The sequence below is a fragment of the Patiria miniata genome, unplaced genomic scaffold, assembly GCF_015706575.1.
Source record: "Patiria miniata isolate m_02_andy unplaced genomic scaffold, ASM1570657v1 HiC_scaffold_8, whole genome shotgun sequence".
NCBI lineage: Eukaryota > Metazoa > Echinodermata > Asteroidea > Valvatida > Asterinidae > Patiria > Patiria miniata.
Genome location: NW_024037075.1, coordinates 5,052,217 through 5,072,331, shown reverse-complemented (window position 1 = coordinate 5,072,331; position 20,115 = coordinate 5,052,217). Strand labels below are relative to the sequence as shown.

Here is a 20,115-nt window from a genome sequence, read left to right as displayed (position 1 = left end):
TTTTACTTTGAGTTAGAAGGGCTTTTAAATTAACAGGTTTTGACTTATCGAGATTTCACAGTATATGGTAAAACTGACTGACTGACTTCATAAATAAAATTCCGCAGGCTGATCATCTTTTGTTTATTTATTTTAATACATGTATCTATTATTTCGACAACATCCAACTGTGCTAGCGCCAGAACAGGATGGATAAGACTTGGGAGAAGACGTAGAAGAAAATAACAGTTTTAGTGGTGGGAGGAAAACCCCAGAATGATATTCTAGGGAAAAGCCCACGGAATCAGGTAGGGACATAAAAACCCAATCATGTCGTGCGTCAATGCAGATTTGCTTCAGTGAATTAATCCGGTCCTCATGGAGGTGTAATGGCTTTTGCAAGTGGGATCGGATGACAAGCTCTAAAGAATTATGTCAACCTACATTGTGGAAAAAAACTTTCAGACTATTTTACTTGAAGTCAATTTTATCCTCAAAGATATGTCAATTTTACTCCCTCAACTGCAAATTTTTACTCATAAATATCAGCAGTCAAAGCTTTGTATATAAAGAATGGTACAACTGTGTACTTTACAACACATAACTTCAATAATGCAAGAGTCAGTTATGCAAAAGCTAATTATGTAAAAGTAGCATACATTATTGAGTACACTCCATGTATGCTTGTTAATAACATTGCCATAAATCCTGTCTCAAAACATCACAATATCGTATCAAATTGCAACATCGCCATGACAACTGCAACAATCTCATTACTTCATCGCCTGTTCCCAATTTCAAGGGATTTGGAATCGCTGATGAAACTGTCTTTGCTAGTCTTATACAACCGTGGATCAAAAAAAAAATCATCCAGGGACAATTTTTCATGACTGCGAAATGATGCGAGCGTGCCTGGACATGTTTTTTTGTAGACGCTTTCTAATCTACGGCACGAAAATGTCATACATTAAACCCTAACCCCCTAGGCCCTTGTTGCTTACAACCATCCTCAATCCTCCAAAATCCTCCAAAATTTTGCAACTCCGCCTAAATTTTTCAAAATTGTCAGACAGTCCTGCCACAAAATGCATTCATCCTCAATCCTCCAAAATCCTCCTCATCCCAAAATTTTGCACTCGTGTTTAAATGAAGGATAACCCAACGCCAAATCCTTCAAAATCATCAGACAGTCCTGCCTCAAAATGCATTCATCCTCAATCCTCCAAAATCCTCTTGTGCTGCAATCACCATTCATCCTCAATCCTCCAAAATCCTCATGTGCTTCAATCACTATTCATCCTCAATCCTCCAGAATCCTCATTTGATTCAATCACCATTCATCCTCAATCCTCTAGAATCCTCCAAAACCGCCAGGAGGATTTTGGAGGAGTGAGGTGGGTTAGGGTTAAAAATGTGGCGTAAGGTGTCAAATTAATCAAACGTGCAAGCACTTTTCCACTGAAAAATGTTTATCTTTACAGAATTTAAAAATTCAGCAAATCAGAATTGTGAGGGAAGGTTATATCTTATCAGAACAAAAACTACTTAGCGAAAGTTGATAATAAGCAGGACAAGTTCTTTTCAGAACTAAATATCTTCTAAGCAGTAGTTATTACCACATGGCGTTACCGCAAACCGAAACGATAGGTTATATCTTGTTGCCAAGATTTCAGGTCTTTCATAATAAATAGAAAAATGCCATGCACTTCATTACATTGGAGAACTCTTACATGCACAACAATATCTGCAACAACCTTGCAATAGATCCATCCACCAAAAAAGCAATTACAGGTATAGGCCAGAGGGTGAATTGAAAGATGCTACTATGATTGCTACCGTAATTTGACACAGAATCCGACAAACAAGTTCCTTGAAAAAAAAAATTGAATGATTCTGCAGTCGTTTGATTTCAAACGGAGCGAACTCTCACACTGCTGGCTAGAGCAGATCTGTAAAATTGAGGAGCTGACTTTTCAAACAATTTTCTACAAAAAAACACACACAAACACTTGAGCACAGATATTGCCAAAACAATGAAAACAGGTACCCTATTAACGAATAAGTATAAAGGGTAAGAGAATACAAACCCTTGAGAAGAGAAGTGGCTCGTTGAATGTTATTTCGGTATTTTTTTTTTTATAAATGTAACAAGCGTTCACAGCTGGACCCGGGATATATCTATTCTTTTATGAATTTCCAAATTTTATTACTGACAGGAACAATGGATTTCATGTTTGCCTTCTCGGTATGGGTTTACAAACTTTGATACAACGTACAGCATACGTGCGAGACAAAGTCGCATTTCAGATAAAACAATCAGCGATACGAATCTCACTTTCAAGTCAAAGCAATCATAACTTTATATCTGCGTAAGAATAATTTTTTTCCTTGGAGATTGTATCTCCTACTCTACAATTGTTTTATTTTTAGCCCAACCGCTGTTAGATAGTTCACACCCAGGGATGTGGGGGGGGGGGGCTATAAAAAGAATGGAATTAACTGGCAAGAGTTTTATGTGTGTGTTTTTTTCTTTTTCATGTTAGCACATGGAAAATGTTCTTTCCATTGCAAAAATATTTTTTTTTTTTCCAATTTCTGTTCATGTTATACAATCAATTCAATGAGACATATTTTATTAACTTGACAAAGCACTACACTGACAATAATATGAAATGACACCCAACATGACACACAGAACAAAGGGAAGCAATATATCAACTGCACAATCACAGCCCCAGGAGCCGGACGACAGAGTTGGCAGGAAAACAGGCCACGCAAAAAAAAAAACAAGATTAAGTCTTTGACCCGAAGCACCTGCTTCCAAATCTAGCGATAAAGGAAAAATTGACTCACCGTCGACAAGATAACAAGACAAATTTGATATTCAAGATAATTCTTTTCCTTCAAATAAAGGTGAATAATTCCTTAAAAGCACCTGTCTGTAGTGACAATATTGCCTGTGGAAAGCCCCTCGGGTATTGACACCAGAAGGACCCACTGTATTAAAAAACAGCCAGCTAGAACAAGTTTTAAACAAAACAAGTAACGTCTGTCACTAGCCAATGTGACCTATCAGGCCGACGTTTTTCTCCCATTTCAGTAGCATGAAACGACTGAGAATATTTATATTCCCCCGGGACGAGATGCTAGTCCATCACAGGTTACTCCCCAGCTAATTAATGCCGGTGGCCATTTATACTCCTGGGTGGAGAGAGTGGGGGTGAAGTGGCTTGCCCAAGGACACAACATATGACCAGCAGCTGGATTCGAACCCCTGAACCTCTGATCACGAGTCACGAACCCTAACCATTAGGCTAAACACCCCCAGCTAGTACAAGCCAGATCTTACTCAGACTAAAAACCCAGTCCATGGCCAATTTTAATTGACCTGCATAAAAATTGTATGTGCAGGCAACCAGTCACACGGACATATTAATTGTCCATTAATTATGTATTTTAAAAAACACGTAGTTGACCTAGCAGGTCATAGGGACAATGACTTAAAGGTCGATCACGGACTCTAAACAGGTATGTTGAGGTAATGTTCAGATCCGCTTCAGCGTTTTTAAAGTCTTCACTGCCAACTTGAATATCAATCAACTGAAGCACCTGTAATATTTCCATCAATCAATTATCCAATGGAAAATACTAGAGCTTTTCAAAAAGTGACAGGTGTTTTGAGGGCCAGAACAAGACAGCCCAAATTGAAATCTCAATGGCGACCTCCATCAAGGATGATAAATGATTGTCCATGAATTATATGTACATGTAAGAGACAATAAGAATGCCACAACACAGGGGGGGGGGGAATTGGGACATATCTGCACCTCCCTAGTGTTTTAAAGAGTACACCCCAAGTTTTTTTCCAAAGAAAAAACTCTAAGTTTTCAAACTTACCATTATTTTTTGAGGCATTTTTACTCCGTTTTTAAGGTGTTTTAATACGCCGTTAGTACATAATCTCTATAGTGTTATGCTACTTACTGTACAGCAAAAGCACACCCAGGTGTCAAAATATGCATACAAAAAGTAAAAAATACACTGACACTGAGACGTCATTTTTATTTTTTGTTATTTACAGAAATTGATATCTGAATGTTTAATCCAAAAAAAAGAAAAAATAGAAAATAAAAGACCCTTCAGCCATGACTCTGTGTACTTTCAGGACCCACAAATCCTCATTTTCATATTCCTTAATCATTTTAATCGTAACTCCGAGTCCGAAAGAGGCACTCTTTGCTAAAAAGCCTTCTCGAGTCTAGCAAAATCCATACACATTACAGCTATAAATATCGAACGTGCAGCCTGTTATGTTTGCCATTCAGAGTTATGGGTGTACTTTTACGATATTGCCAAAGCCAACATCAATTTTATTTGTCAAACATTGCGCACCGGCTGAGGACAACAGCACTTTCGACGGAGTCACGTTCAACAATGTAGGGGGAAAAAATGACGGATTTGTTTACTGAGCATTGATGGCAGCGCAAACTTCCTGCTAGGGCTCATTATAATGGGACCATGGCATCGTTCCAAGCGATCCGGATTTAAACAATAAAACTTAACTCTTTCAGTGCCAAAGTCGTACATGTACGAGGTATATTTGTTAGTTCGAAGTGCCAACCTCGTACATGTACGAGGCAATGAGGTAATGTTCGTACATGTACTTAAAATCGCCTAACCTCGTACATGTACGAGGTAGAGTAAGCATGTTATCACAGTGGGCGCTCTCGCTCTTTCTAATAATATCTTTTTCATTCAGTTACGACCTGTATTTATTTGTTTTATTCGAGTTCTTGCGAGAGGGCGCAGCACTGACACTCGTATATTCTGCAAAAAGTGCGGAATTCCCCTGTGTGCAGGACAGTGTTTCAGGGTGTATCACTATGTACGAGACTACTATTTACTTTCCAATATACCAAGGATATACCAGAGAGCAACAACAACAAATTTAGTGATTAAAACTTATTTACTTTTTTTTTTACAGAATTTTGAACAATTACAAAAAAACGCTCGAAGTTGGGCACTTTAGGGTTAAACTTTTCAAATTTCGCGTGCACTGAAAGAGTTAATTCATATTTTTTTTATCCGAAACATTGTAGAAAACAACCGCATTTAAAGATAAATGAAGGAAACTAGGTAAAAATTCTGCCGGTCAGGGGAAGGGTTCTAGTCTTATCTACGGTTGTTTCAGTATATTGAGAGTGGTCCAATTTTTATTTTATTTTTTAATATTTGGATGTGTTTAATTATTTTAAGAAGTTCTTTCTTTTTTGGGGGGGGGGGAAGGTTATAACAATTCTTTTCTTCCAGTAAATAACGACAGAAAATCAAGGACAACAACCAAAAATGATTCAAAACACCTATAAAATAAAATCTTGTCTTACATCAGACTGACTGTCAATTTTTCCATAACAAGAAATTAGACCTTACAAATTTTTTTGAGTAACGAATGTCAGAATAATTAAATGTGGCCGGCGTATCTAGAGAGATAAACATGTCCAATGCTATATCTACCACTGTTTCTCACACACAAAACTGCTTATTGTTCTTGATTTAAAAATTAACTGATCGCTGGCAACATGAACTCAATTGAACTTTATCCTGAGCCTGCCTATGCTACACAATTTCTAATCGTTCTTGCAATTTTTTATTTTTTTTTTTAATTTTCTGATTCACAATGCATCTCTCTCTTTTTTCTATTCATAAAATACAGTAGCCCATGCAATTATTCATGCGGGAACAAAATTTCCCTCCTTAATTTCAAGGTCTTTCCGGATTGTTGACGACCAGGCTGGACTCCCCCACATTGTCCTCCAAATTGTTATCGGAATTCCCGTGCAGCTGGTTGCAAGTATTGTAGCAAGCCTTAAACGGACAATTTCATATGGTAAAAAAATTCACCGCCCCGATTACTACATATAGGGTCAGGGACAGATATGTCCATTTTAAATTTTTTACAGCATTTTGGGTTTTTTTCTGATGCATGTCAGTTGTCTTGTTTTTGACTGGAGGTTGACGGGAAGGTCTTGGGTTAAAAATTGATGCTGCATAACGCATATCTTTTAGTGTCTCCTGGCCAGTGAACCCTTTTCATAAAAGGTCTCTGATAAATAAGGGCACTTTTATTTTTCTCCTTTTAAATTTTTTTCTTTCTCTTTTTTTTTCTAGGGCATTTTGCGGGTAATTTATCAAGATTTTGTGAAAACAAACTTTTGCATTGCAAGTTAATGTAATGACACCCGAACTCTAAATGTCATTGCTGTAATTTTTAGGGTTGTCTTTGGATTAAGTTGTCAACATTTTTAGGGAATTTTTTTTTGACTAACTGTTTCTGTCAAGATGTGTAAAATAAACAACAGGGGCATGATTTCAGCGAATTCTTCGCTGACGAAGCGAATGTTGCGCAACTCGAAGCTGCCACTTTTGTTGACAAAACGGTACCGAATGCGCATGTGCAACCGCTACGCTCTGTTCACTGGTTAACAACTGTGACTTTCTACACTCTTGATTGAGCGGGAACCAGTGAAATTTGTTAAAATGCTCGGATAAGGACAATACCGGTATCAAAAATAATATTGCCGTCATCCGTGTACTTTTACTAACATACATGTACTGTAACATTGCAGTTATCCGGGTACTTTTTACTAAAAGGATACAATACGCTGATTTATTTTTACCACTGGAAGCCTGATATAAATAATAATTGAATTTAATGTTCAAGTTAATATTTCCACAGCTAGTCAAGTGTTAACTGTTAGAGAAATGCAATGATTTTATTCCTCATTAGTAAAAAAAATTAAAAACAAATATTGGTTTTTCATTTAATAATTAAGGATTTCAAGTCACATTCAGTCAAATAGAACGTGACATGTATATTACATTCAAGACAGAAAGTGACACTAATTACTCCCCCCAAAAAAATAATGTATTAAAATAACTTATAGTATAACTTAAGCTCAACATTTCATATGTAAAAGCAAAAAGATGACAGCATGTGTGCATACACTCAAACCCTGCCCACAAAACAAACTGAAGCGACTTGTCACTCTCCGTCAACAAAAACTGAATTACGTTCCATTAGGTACTGATGCGTTCATCCGCCTGAAAGGATCATTCAAATAATAATACCGGTACCGCCATTTTATAAACTCGTTCTTTGCAACTGTAACAACAGTCTTTAATGGCACTTCTGTCATTAAGAACGGCATTTTGCTATTCACAAAGACATTACATGTCCGGCTTTCTCTGAATGTAAACATGCGAAACTTGAAGCATTTACAAAATTTCACTATTTATACTCAAAACAAGAAAATACGGTTGAATTTTATCTTTTTTTGGGGGGGGGGTCTATTCATTTGCATTTTTAAATGTGTTGCAAGTTTCTCCTCAAAAGTTGTGTATTTTCTAACTTTACTTTGCTTTAAAAAATTAAATATGAATATTCATATCAATTTATGCGGGGCGCTCTATACACCTTAAAAACTTCCCCTGCCTACATACCTCTAACTGTCTTTTGTTGTTATTTTTGTTTTTCTCTTATTAGTCCATCATTTTCAGCTATCCAAAAAGTAACTGGCGTAATTATTGTTGAAAAACATACTTGGTTGAAAGATAGTAAGGGGACTAAACTCCCTGTGAAATTATTCTTTCTGGCAAGCTGTCATTTTGAAGTAATCAACGAAAGAAGGCCTTTCCAACGGTGCGTCTTAAGACGCACCATTAGAAATATCCGTTAGTAGTTTTTTTCGGCGAAGCGCGTGCAAGCGTCGGCACGACACACACGTGCACGCGGCTGCTGTAATTCATCGGATCGATGCGCGACATTGCGTAGCTGCAAACGGCTCAGTGAGAACGTGTCTCGGACGCTGAATTCAGGCCCAATTCAAAACATGATTCAGCAACTTTTGATTTGAAATCGAGATCCTAGAATGCTGTTTATCTCAAAATATACAGCTGAAGCTGAGCTGAAACTTCATCAGGTTAGCTGTTCAGCACCCTTCTTTAGATTTGTAACACTTTTGTTGCTTCAAACGAACAAAATGCCCAAATTACAAATGATGGACTATACCTTCAATGGTCTCGATATTTAGAAATGAAAGAAAGGTTTATAGAGCTGTACCTCAGGCGAGAGTGAAGTACAACAGAATACCTACTTTGTTTGATTGCCAGTAAGACAACGCACTGTATCTCCCGGCCCAGGCCCGTACTGTGGACTCCGTACAGGTATGTGGTGGAGCCGTTCCGCTTCAAGCTGGGCTTGGAAGTCAGGGCTAAGGCCCCAGTCTTCATGGCACTCAACATTGGCGGTCACGCAGGGCGAAGGGGGCGGGGATTAAGGTGGTGCCACCTCCCTCGGAAGCTCCCTACCCCTTTGTTGACTGTCATGCTATGCTGGATGGGTGGATGGGGCGGGTTCCAAGTCAATGAGGGGAGGGTTGCGTTTGATGGAAGGTTGTCGGAGTTTGCAATTTATCAGTAGCGTTGCTGGATGGGTCAAAGGGGTGTGGCTTCACTCCAACAAGAGAGATGTTTGTGGGTACTGATCACAGTAGTCCAGTTTGCAGTCTTTTCAACGAGCCTTAAACATTAGCTGATGTTGTATGAATCCATCAGAACACATATTTGTCGTTTAAAGCCAATCATGTTTTTTTTTCTTGAGAAATACCTGCAGAAATCTACATCAAACAGCCATTGCAACCACGTTGGTAAATTTTGTGTCATAGACACATCATACAACATGCCACATACATTTTGTAACTCCACATTTTGTAACTCCACTCTATAGGGTTTTCAGCAGCAGAAGTTTTCCACACAGTTGTTCGTTGGACACCGTGCACAATAAAAAAAGAGCTTTGATCTGTAAATCCAGTGCTCAGAACCTCGCACGCTAGAAACAGTAATCTTGGGTACTTTTGATCAACCCAAGTACGAGCACAAGCAAATTTTACACACTTCACAGTAGCAGTGCGGGTTCCAAAACAAAGTGACTTTCACGTAGCTGAGGTGAGTTCCATCAGTGCAATCACTGTCCAGTACTCATGTAATATCCCAGTTCTAGAAGACGAAAAAACAGTGTGATGTCAATCTGTTGGTCTTCAGGAGCACTGTCACAATCCAAGGCATCTATTGGTTGTGATGGTACGGTACTGTGCAAGATGCCACATATCAGTACAATACAGTTCACAGATCCCTTGATACGTCAGCACTGCAGTGTCAACATTGATAGAAATCGCCAACATGCTCGCGGTGAACCACTCGATGCAACTTCCTCTTATTCTAAGTCACTATCCCCATGCATGTGTTCACTAGACACTTCTTAAATCAGTCCGCCGCTGTTAATACACAGTCGAACACACTCAGGATAACCTCGCTCCCGGCTCCCCGGCCAAACACATCTCGACAACACATCCCGGGTTTTAATCACGGCAAACCGAGAACCGTGTATCTGTCTGTGTGATTCTAGTCCACTTAGAATCACCGGTGTTGGTTTGGTTAGCGTCACCGATTGGTCTCGAGTAGTTGAGGAAAGTACAGACTTGTAAGCGTTCTAATGGGATCCGTTGATTAAAATGTGACACGTGCCCTGCGAGACAGCCGCGTCAAGGCTGCATCTTCGATCCAAATAAAAATGGCTAGTCCAATATTGCTATCAGCACAAATGCATCACCTGAATGTGCTCCGAACCTGTTGATTTTTTTTTTTTTCGCTGTGAGATTATCGTTGTCATGGAAACCCCACGCAGCACTCCATCCAAACCAATGAAGTTCAACAGGATTCTTTCTCTTTTTGACTCTGTGCCAGCAGACTGGAGCTGAAAGGACATCCCTCACAAATGAGTCGCGGCGTTCGCATGACAGACGGCGGGTAATTAGGGTTGGAATTGACGTTCACACGCGCAGGAGAGCCTCGAGCAAATGGGGGGAAAGGTTCGTCGATCAAGGCCGAAATAACATGAACGCTGGCACTCTATTTACAAAAATAGAGCCTTTTTTTTCATAAAGTGTCGGGCACATTAAAGTGTTTCACTGCAGTTCAGGGCTCTGCATTATGAATACAGGATGTGGGTCCATTATCAGATTAATAATAAATTCAACCTAGTATCTCCTTCAATAATAAAAAGCTCAGGGAATAACGACAACAGACTGAGTCAGGAGTGTCTTACAGCAAAGTAATAAATGCAGCCTTATGACAATATTATTTCAGCGTGCAGTTTTATAGTCGGGGCTAAGTCACACTGCAGATTTTATTCCGAAAAGCGTCAGTAACGTTGAGTCCAAAGAGAACAGGGAATAGACTCCCGAGCAGAACGACAAAAAATGTTGATCATCCACACACATTCGATAATGATTAAATCAGGAATGATTTGATTGATAACGATTTCATCAGAACACTCCTGTGCTTTGCACACTGTAATAGCTCAAGCAGAGTAGCTTCCGAGCTGCTTGGCCAATTTCCTTGGTGATCACTTCAGAACAACTTGAGTTTGGAGTCAACAAGACAGCAGAAAGGTAGACAGCAATGGCTGGAAATCAGCAATTCAAAGGTGCCTATCTGAACACTTTTGGGCAGCTACAAGTCGGATTTCTTCAAAGGAACGTCGCCGATGATTTGTACCCCTCTCTTGCGTGTTCTTTTTCACACCGCTGTCCCACTGGTCAACTGCATTAATGCGCAGCTGACACTTACGTTTGGGTGCTCATGTTTGGAGTGTCCGCATATGTCAAGCAGAGAACTTACAGGCCCAAGTTAAAGTTAAAAAATAAAAGGATTCAGTACAAAATCAAGAGCTTTGAGAAGCACGGTAATCCTAGCCGACAGTAATCCATGCTGAATATGTGTAGGTGGACAGATTTAGCATCAAAGCGAGGATCTTATTTGCGCGATTTACGACTGCATTATGCGAAAATCTTCCTAGCTCTGCGAGTTAAATGCCAATCTTTATTATCAACGGCTCTTTGAAATGGATCTCCAGGAACTCTTTGAAATGCGAGGAAGACGTTCCTGGGTGTTACGGATGCGTAGGAGGGAAGTGTTAACTTCTCCCCTTGGGCGATTCAGGTGAGGTGACAACACAATACCTCGTGAATACAAATCCAACAAAGAGCAGCAGAAAGAAAAGGAATGAAAAAGATCGGCTAGCGGTTTTGTCGAGAGCTTTTCATCACACTGCCCATCCAAGATTAAACAGATGAGATTCCCCTGGGGATTCTTGCGTTGCCACGGCGACGAGTGCTGTCCAATCAATTGACGCCAGCCCTTGTTTTTATGAGATGGATGAAAAACGGCGCTTCCTGAGTATTAGGTCAGAACTTGGGTTGTGGAGAGCAGTGTCAGCGATGATCGAGTTTAATGCGTGGGTCTTGGCAGGTTGGGTTTTTAATTTGCCCTGCTGGCACGACGAACCATTATGGCCAAACTAGTTGACGTCTTTTATCAAGAATGACAGGAACATGTGTGCCTTGTTTTCCCTCCTCTAATGACGACGTATTCCAGCAGGTTTCGACGGGAGAGCAGAATTAGCTGCAGGAAACTGGTGTCAATTCATTAGCAGAGCCAGTTCACCTCCCCAGGATATGACAGGGTATGATTGTAGATGAGATTTTAAAGACCACGGGCAAAACATTAGGAGTTCAAGCAATTGCGGAACATATCTCTCCTTGACTGCAGTTCAGATGTCCTTTCCACCTATCCAACCATAACAGATTCGGTACTTGTTTATGTTTGCTTGTTCAAACAAACAGTGGTTTTTTTTTTTCCTTTCAAGTTTCAGCGCCAAACCGTTCTTAAACAGTTGCGTAATATCGTCTGGAATACAATGAAGAAATGCTCTCTTTAAGGTTTTTTTTTTTTTTCGGTGTTGAATGCACTTCTTTCAATAGGCTCTCTGTCACCCCCAAAAAATCTTATCTTCCAAGAAAAGATAGCGCTCAAAATGTTCACACGCATTGCACGCTGTCCTCCAAATGAAACTTTGCTGTCAAACAGAACGTTGGCATTTTTGACACGTCCACAGTCCAACGCCACCTCTCGGCAATTTAGCCAAGACAAATAAAAGAGCCACGTTTCAGAGTTACGCATAATTAAGATCCAATTTCAATAGACACGGGCTCAGTCTGACGACTACCCACGCTCGCTCACAGCAGGAATAAAAAAAGCCTGACCCATGAGAGACAATGAGAATGGACAACCACGCTGGACTGACTCACTATCCTTGGTCTTATTTTGCTAGTGGCAACGAAAACACAAAAAAACCTGATGCAAACCCAACGCTCACCGCTACTTAGTACATGTATATAAATGCAACAAGGAATCCTCCATTCCCACAGCTGGGGTGCTGTCATTTTTGATGGGAGAAACGCTCAATCATCCTTGACGCCAAACCATTTGTTTTCCTTCTAATACCGACACCACATCACGGTGACATCATGGAAATATTGACTGCAGAGCATTCGCAACTGCAAACTGTTCATTCTATCACATCGACATGATGGAGTGTGAAAAGATCGTTGATTACCCACGGATCATTCGTTAGGTTCTCATTAGTGGTTCGCTCGTACGACTTTGTCAGTGCAAAATTTGACAATTTATCCTTAGCGCTATTTACATACAGTGTGTCCCCAAAAAAATGTCCCTCTGATAGACTGCTAAATTAATTCCAAAATCAAGTATTATTCTCAATTTAGTGTTCAGATTAAGAAAGCCCATTTAATTTTGTAACTTCTGTGAAAATTTCATTGGTCTCGCTTCATTGGTTTTGAATACACAGTCTATTATGTAACAGCAGTGCTTTTCAGCCCATTCCAAGTTTGCAGGTGGAAGGACGTGCAGGGGGACAATAGAGGTTTACAAGCTGGACATTGAAGAACAAACCATAAGTGGAACACACCCTGTGAAAGCAAACACGACCAGTGGAACTGAACTTTGATTAGTTTTCATTTAAAAAAAGTAAATGAACTTGCCTTTAGTTACTTAATAACAAAAACAAGAACACAGTTATTGAAATAAGAGTGAAGCATGGAATAAGGTATGGTATGTCTGTAGTGTGCATTTCTTTTTATCAAACTTGGAATGGGCCGGAAAGCACTGCTGTTTCATAAAAGCCTGTGTATTCAAAACCAATGAAGCGAGACCTTTGAAATTTTCACAGGAACTACAAAATTAAGTGGGCTTTGTAAATATGTAAACTTAATTGAGTATAAAACTTGATTTTGGTAATTATTCTGTGGTCTATGAGAGGGACATTTTTTTGGGGACACGCTGTACATGATTTTTGAGTCAGAATGGAGCAAAATTTTTTGTTATTTTTTTTTTTTTTTTACAAGATGTTAACTTACTCTGTTGAAATAGTAAGACGTTTCTTAAACAAATTTTTGAGTTGATAAATAAAAGTCTGCAAAAACATATCAACCTTCTCAAAATACACAGAGTTTGAAAATTAGACCTACCAGCTTAAACATGTTGTGACAAAAATTACCCCAGTCAACTGTTTGGTGAGCTTTTTTTTTTACCATGAAAATCATTCAAACCATATTACAAATTTTACCAAAATGTTATTTTGAAATATTTCTTTGTCTCCAAATAAAGAAAACAAATTTAAAAACCGTATTTTCACATGGACAGCTATAAAGTCTTCATGATGAGTAAGTCCATTATTTTGTTATCGGTAATCCTTCCACAACATTATCAACTACTCTTACGCATAACTTATGCTAAAATATAAACACCAATTAATTTTTTTTACCAAAGAAAAGCAACTTAAAAACAACCGTCCTGCGCGTCATGCATGTATTTTAGGTCCAACTTGTAGAGATGAACGGGTATAGTACGGTATATGTTAATTTAGTCACATGACGTCATTTGCCCAAGGCCTTCGGAAACACACTTCATCACCTTTTGACGCAGTAACCATGGCAACGTAAACTTCACGCTCCAATGAGCAGTACTAATTGCCACCATCGTTTCTTTGCAATAATACACCTTGTCTGTTAACAGTACAAAATGCCGTGCCACAATACTGATGCATCTAGCTCCGTCATTAAATTAATGGATAAAATTGCACCTGGGGTCCAGAGTACGGCAAAACAATAACTCAGCAACTAATAACCTCCTTCATGTAAAAGAATGTTCACGTAAACCCATTGTTATTGGCCATTTTATTAAATTCACCTTGTTTTTATAAAGAATTGAGGTAAACCCCCTTTTTTTTTTTTTTTAATCTAAATTTTTAAAGATTTTTTTAACAGAGAATGGCTTAAAGGGAATATACAACATTTGCTTTTGCTATAAGTTTCAGAAATGGATGGATTTGGGGGTTAGTATATTGTAACACTGACTTGTTTGAGGTTTTGTTTGTGTTCCTAGATGCCGGGAAAAACAAGAAAAACAATCGTGTTCACCGTAGTCTGGTTCCTTGACCCAACTCATGATGAAACGGCATTGAAAGATCAGGGAACCTGTCTAGCTGGCTTGTACCAGTTCATAGGTGATTAATCAATTTCAAAGAAAATGCGGGACTTACTAATACGGTACATTGAAGGCAGTATTTGAAAAATTGCCAGTTATTTCCAACGCTGGTCAGCCGACCTGCGTTGGAAGTTGATCGTAAAATTTCACTTTTCTTGAAAATGACAGCACACCAGGTGCCTGATTGGGGTAGTGATCGCCCCTCCAAGGACCACATTCAAAAAATAAGAAATAAGAAAGATAACCTTTTTACATGGAGGCAGTTGAAGGATTTTGCAGGATTGAGGTTGCATCCCAGCAAAAATGCCTAGGGAGTTAGGGTTTGCCTAAACAAACCTGGGCAACCCAGCAGTCCCAAAAAAAAAACATATCTGATGTTTATTAAAGAGGTTGTGGAATGCTTGAAGACATTTCCGTCATTTTTCGGGTATATGTAGCCTAAGGTGTGATGAAATAAAAACGACTATTGTTTCTGTCATGAAATGAATACAAAAGATACTTTTGAGAGCTGTTTTTCAGGTCCTGTTTCGACCCGAACCTGCAATTTGTGTAAAACTCATCAGTGGGGGCAACAAACAAAACTTAGAAAATCGTGACGTAATAAACAGGACTCCCTATGCAGCGTAGAATAAACGAGTCCTGTTTATTACATCACGATTTTTCTGATTTTACGAAGAACCCGACGACTGTTGATTTCAATTATGTGCTCGCCGACCAACAAATTACTCGATGAATTTCAGTTTTATTAACATATAAACGCACATTACAAAAGAATGGGAGTTTGTCATTATGATATATACGGGTCTACTCTACAATAAAAAAATATAAAAAGCAAAACGACTTTCAGCATTCCACAACCTCTTTAATGTGTTTACCACATTTCATGGTGCCTAAAATGCACTGAGCACATGCAGACAAGCGAAATGTTAATATTACTTATCGCTCACTACACTTGCCACTCAACTGTAAGTAACCAATTCGATATGACGTCAAGGAATTTATTTTGTCTAAAACTAGTATCAAATCAAAGGGGAATGACGGTGCAGTAATTTTTTTGTTTTTAATCAACTCCTTTAATTTAATTTCCCTGAACGAAGAGTCTTTCACGCGTCATGATGATGCACTTAAAATGCATGCAAACAGTCAGTGCAGTCAATATTGGAGATGGGCTGTCTCATACACAACAACAGAGGGCGCTATTACAGTTAAATGATCACAGCAATGCTCCTTTAAGCAAGACAGAGCCAAGCACATTCAAAATGGAGTCTGGATACTACGCACACGACCCCGCCAGACTACCGCACTTGCAAGCAATTTTGCTACATGCGATTACGGCCCTTCAACTGAGCACGCTCAGTGTGTCAACTAATTTGAATGATTATGGTACCGGTACGGTAGATACTTGCTCCATGTTTGAAAATAGAGGGCGTTGTTGCTACATTTATGCCTGATTTCTAATTTTGGACACGGAATGGCAGCAACAGCTTTCAAAAGCTTACCCAAAGAACGTTTTATACTCCGTGCAAATGCGAGCGCGGACCCAAATTCGTGATGTCACGGAAAGAATTCACTGAAGTTGAACACATTTCAACTCAGGCAAATTTCGCAGTGCATGGTTCCTGACGTCAAATTTGCTTCAAATTCTTATTGGCGTGAAGTTTTGAACGTCATTTTAACCTTCTTTCTGTCACTGTTGAGTAACTACCGGTGCATGGCAATCCATATCATTCAAAATCTAAGCTCCTCTGAATCACTGCTAAGGACACTTTCCTTGGGTCTCTAACTCCAAAACCTTCTGGTAGATTTTCAAAAAGTCTGGCAGTGTTTCAATCAATGAAAATAAATTAACAAAATTATTTGTCAGCTTGTAAAATCTTACCTTTTTGTTGAGGATCCCCCTTGGCGCTCTTGCCAGTCTTGGGAGCTACCTTGGGTGGATCGTTGCCATACTTTCTCTTGTACCAAGCCATCTGTTCAAGGCAAAAAAATGTAAAGTATGTAAGATAAGTGCTGTCGTGGAGTCCAACACAAGTCCATCACAAGTCATTCACAAGTCCATGACAAGCCAATCACAAGCCAATCACAGGTCAATCACAAGTCATTCACAAGTCATTCACAAGTCCATCACAAGCCCATCACAAGTCCATCACAAGTCCATCACAAGTCATTCACAAGTCATTCACAAGTCATTCACAAGTCATTCACAAGTCAATCACAAGTCAATCCCAAGTCAATCCCAAGTCCATGACAAGTCCATGACAAGTCCATGACAAGTCAATCACAAGCCAATCACAAGTCAATCACAAGCCAATCACAAGCCAATCACAAGTCCATCACAAGTCAATCACAAGTCAATCACAAGTCAATCACAAGTCCATCACAAGTCATTCACAAGTCAATCACAAGTCAATCACAAGCCAATCACAAGTCCATCACAAGTCCATCACAAGTCAATCACAAGTCTATTATAGTAAATGGCATTCTAGCATTCAAAGTTATGAAAGTAATGCAGGGGTGAAAAAAAAAATTCATACCTCTTTTGCGTCAAGGGATCCCTTGTGACGCTCGGAAAAGCTCCGTCTTGCAAAGCTATCGCGTTGGAATTGATTGTAAGGGTCGTCGACAGGACTCAGCTCACTGAAAAGAAAGAATCATTTGAATGATGCAAGTCACTGGAGATCTTAACCAAATTTAAGGAAAGAATGTAGTATCCAGACGCCACTTCAGCAGTTGTGCACAAAGTCTATGGAGAGTCAAGAACATTTTCTAGGTATTTCCTAACAAAATTGGAAATGTTTCTCAGTCCCAGATTCATGTCTTATCAAAATTTTTGTAAAATGACTGACCTTCATTGAGATGATACATGAAGAAAAAAGTGGCGTCAGGTTGCAACATTCTTTCTACATTTAATCTTTGCGCAAGGCACTTTGTCTCTTACTTGCTTCTCTCCAATTTACAGAAAATATCGCTTAGAGAATTTATATTCTAAGCACACATCAGCTGCGAACCAGTCACAAGCAATATGAATTACATGACTCTTGCTGGTAACCCTTTCGCTAAGCGAATATTTTCTGCGCTTTGCAGATTTCAATGCACAGCAGCTCATGAATTTGGTCAATGGTGCTTAGAGAGCTACCTCATTGCTACCCCTACTCAATGGGCCAATAAAGCATCGTATGTCCTTCTCAATTCCCGGAGCAGAGTAAGCTGCCAGTTTTGTGCAAATTATATTGCAATAACCATCTCTGCCCTCACCACTTTACTCCTGGGTAGGGAGAAGCAACTACTTATAAAGTGTCTTGCCCAAGGACACACACGCTGCAATCCCAACAGGCTGGACTCGAACCCACAATCTTTAGAATTCAAGATCATGACTTACCCGTTGTCTTGTTCGGCTTTCTCCCACGTATCCACCAGCCACTGAGGTGGCGAGGGGGCCTTGGCAGAGGATGGGCCTGCGGCATCTATCTTAGCAATAGCCTGAAAATACCACCAGAAAAAGAGGTTTCACATGAGAATGGTTACGGTTAGCACATTGGGTAGGTCGTCAGTTTGCGTGGTCTTGAGACATCATCCCCGAATTGCTATCTACTACACAGCATGAATATACTGCACACTTTGTGTCACTGTGAAATGTGTGGTTAAGTTGCGATTTCACTTTCAACCTACTTAAAGGGAATGTACAACATTTACCTTTGCTGCAAGTTTCAATAAATGGATTTGGAGGATTAGTATGTTATAACAAAACATTTTAAACTGACGTTTTGGGTTCGTAGATGCAGGAAAAATTTATAGACTTTGGGGAATTGTAAGATCAGAGAATCAATCGAGCCGCATTATACCTCTTCACAGGTGTGTAATCAATTGCAAAGAAAATGCAGACAAACTAAATATGAATATTAGGAGCACTTTTTGAAAAAAGCCAGTTTTCTCCAACGCTGGTCAGCCAACCAGCATTGGATAAATACAATTTTTCTTGAAAATGACAGCACACCAGGAGCCACAACTTAACAGGATGCTGTAGACTGTCATTCCCTAACAATCCAGTAAGATATTTCGTGATAATTTGATCATTTCGTTTTTTGATGTTTGCAAATGTTATATCTTCCCTTTAAATTATTTTATCAGGTATGAGTGGAAAACCACGAGAGATGTTCTTACATCATCAATGTCAGCATCTTCTATCATGACGACTTCAGCTCCACCTTTAGGCATGGTCGGGGAGAGCTGGCCAGCATCCTCCACGTAACCGTCACCTCCTGGCCCCACGGGATGCCTGGAAGACTCCGATTTCTTGGGGAAAGAAAAAAGGAATTCTTTTATTTTCTTTCTTTGATTTCATTCCAACTGCCATGAATGTTTATTCTTCACTTAATATGTACTGGGCTTCGGTGAAGATTTGACAACGGCAGAAATAAAGGGACAAGTACGAAACTAGAAATGTTATTTTATGGCTAAGGTTTTCCTTGGTGGTGTTGCCTGGCCAAAAAACACTGAAAGTCACCCAAGCCAGCACCCTATTCTGAACCCTTTTACCTCACATTTTTCTGACAAATATACTGAGAACTGGCTGTTGAAGCTACCCGATTCAGACAAGGTTAAAGTCCCTGATTTGACGTACCTCTAATGCGTTCAGCTTGTTCAAGACCGGATGCTTAAACAGCTCATCCATGGCATCCATATCAATGTCCATTGCCCGGGATGACACAGACACGGGACTCTCAGGCCGCCCTTCTTCATCCACAGACTCCGCCCTGCCGGGCGTGGTCTGCCGGTCGGGCGTGGTCTCGCCGGGATCCACCCGACGGGCCACGACAAGCCGGATGGTGGCGCGGGGGGACTTGTCCCCGGACATGGAGCGGCGTAGGATCTCCATGGCTCCGCCGTTGGAGATGCTGACTAGGGACTCTTCGTTGATGTACAGAAGCTGGTCGTTGGGACGCAGTCGCCCATCCTATGAACAAAATAGAAAAGACGTGGTTATGATCTCCAATCAAACAACTTTTCTCGACTCTCCTTACTGCCAATTTCAAAAACAACTTCAAGTTTGATTCAGCAACACCCATTATGGACAGGTGTTTTAGTATCCAGCCACACCAAATTATTCTGAAGATTTGAATTAAATAAGCCATTTGCGAGTGACCTATACCCTTTGGGATTAAAATTTGAAAAACGTCTGGTACACTGACTTGCTCAGAATGATTGGCACATTGTAACTGTGAATTCTCCAGACCAAAGACGCTGTTGCTAATCACATGATTCGGGGCAAGCTCTTGCATAGTTACGTAAGAGACGCTCAGTACCAATATATCGTTCACAATGGGTGAGAATGGCACAAAGACACCAGACCATGCCGGAGCTGGGGGTTGCTAGCATAAGGCTTGCCCCGAATCATGTGACATAGTAACAGTCTCTTTGGTCGGGAGAATGCAAAGTAAACACGTGCAAAGCATTGGATTAAGTCAGCGTTCCAGATTTTATTCAAATTTAACTCGCAAATGGCTTATTCAGGAGCAATGGTGGCAAAAGAAAGACTGACCATGCAGTTGTTTGGAACGACTTCAAATTGTGGTCAATGAAATAATACATAAAAGTTTGCCTGTCTGGAAAAAAATAATAAGTCGGTCCTGATACCATTTGGTTTGGAACAACTCTGAAACGACAGACTGGAGG

At 39.8% G+C, this 20,115-nt stretch overlaps 1 protein-coding gene across 1 annotated transcript in view; it reads right to left on the bottom strand.

The window, feature by feature from the left end:
* Positions 1–20,115, bottom strand: part of LOC119719682 (partitioning defective 3 homolog) — a 70,460-nt gene that overhangs the window by 13,553 nt on the left and 36,792 nt on the right. Inside the window, exons 12-16 of the mRNA XM_038189177.1 lie at positions 19,064–19,396; positions 18,604–18,735; positions 17,822–17,922; positions 16,977–17,079; positions 16,322–16,412 (exon numbers count right to left, since the gene is read on the bottom strand). Of these exons, the coding sequence (XP_038045105.1) occupies positions 16,322–16,412; positions 16,977–17,079; positions 17,822–17,922; positions 18,604–18,735; positions 19,064–19,396 (760 nt within the window). The remainder of the gene's footprint in view (positions 1–16,321; positions 16,413–16,976; positions 17,080–17,821; positions 17,923–18,603; positions 18,736–19,063; positions 19,397–20,115) is intronic.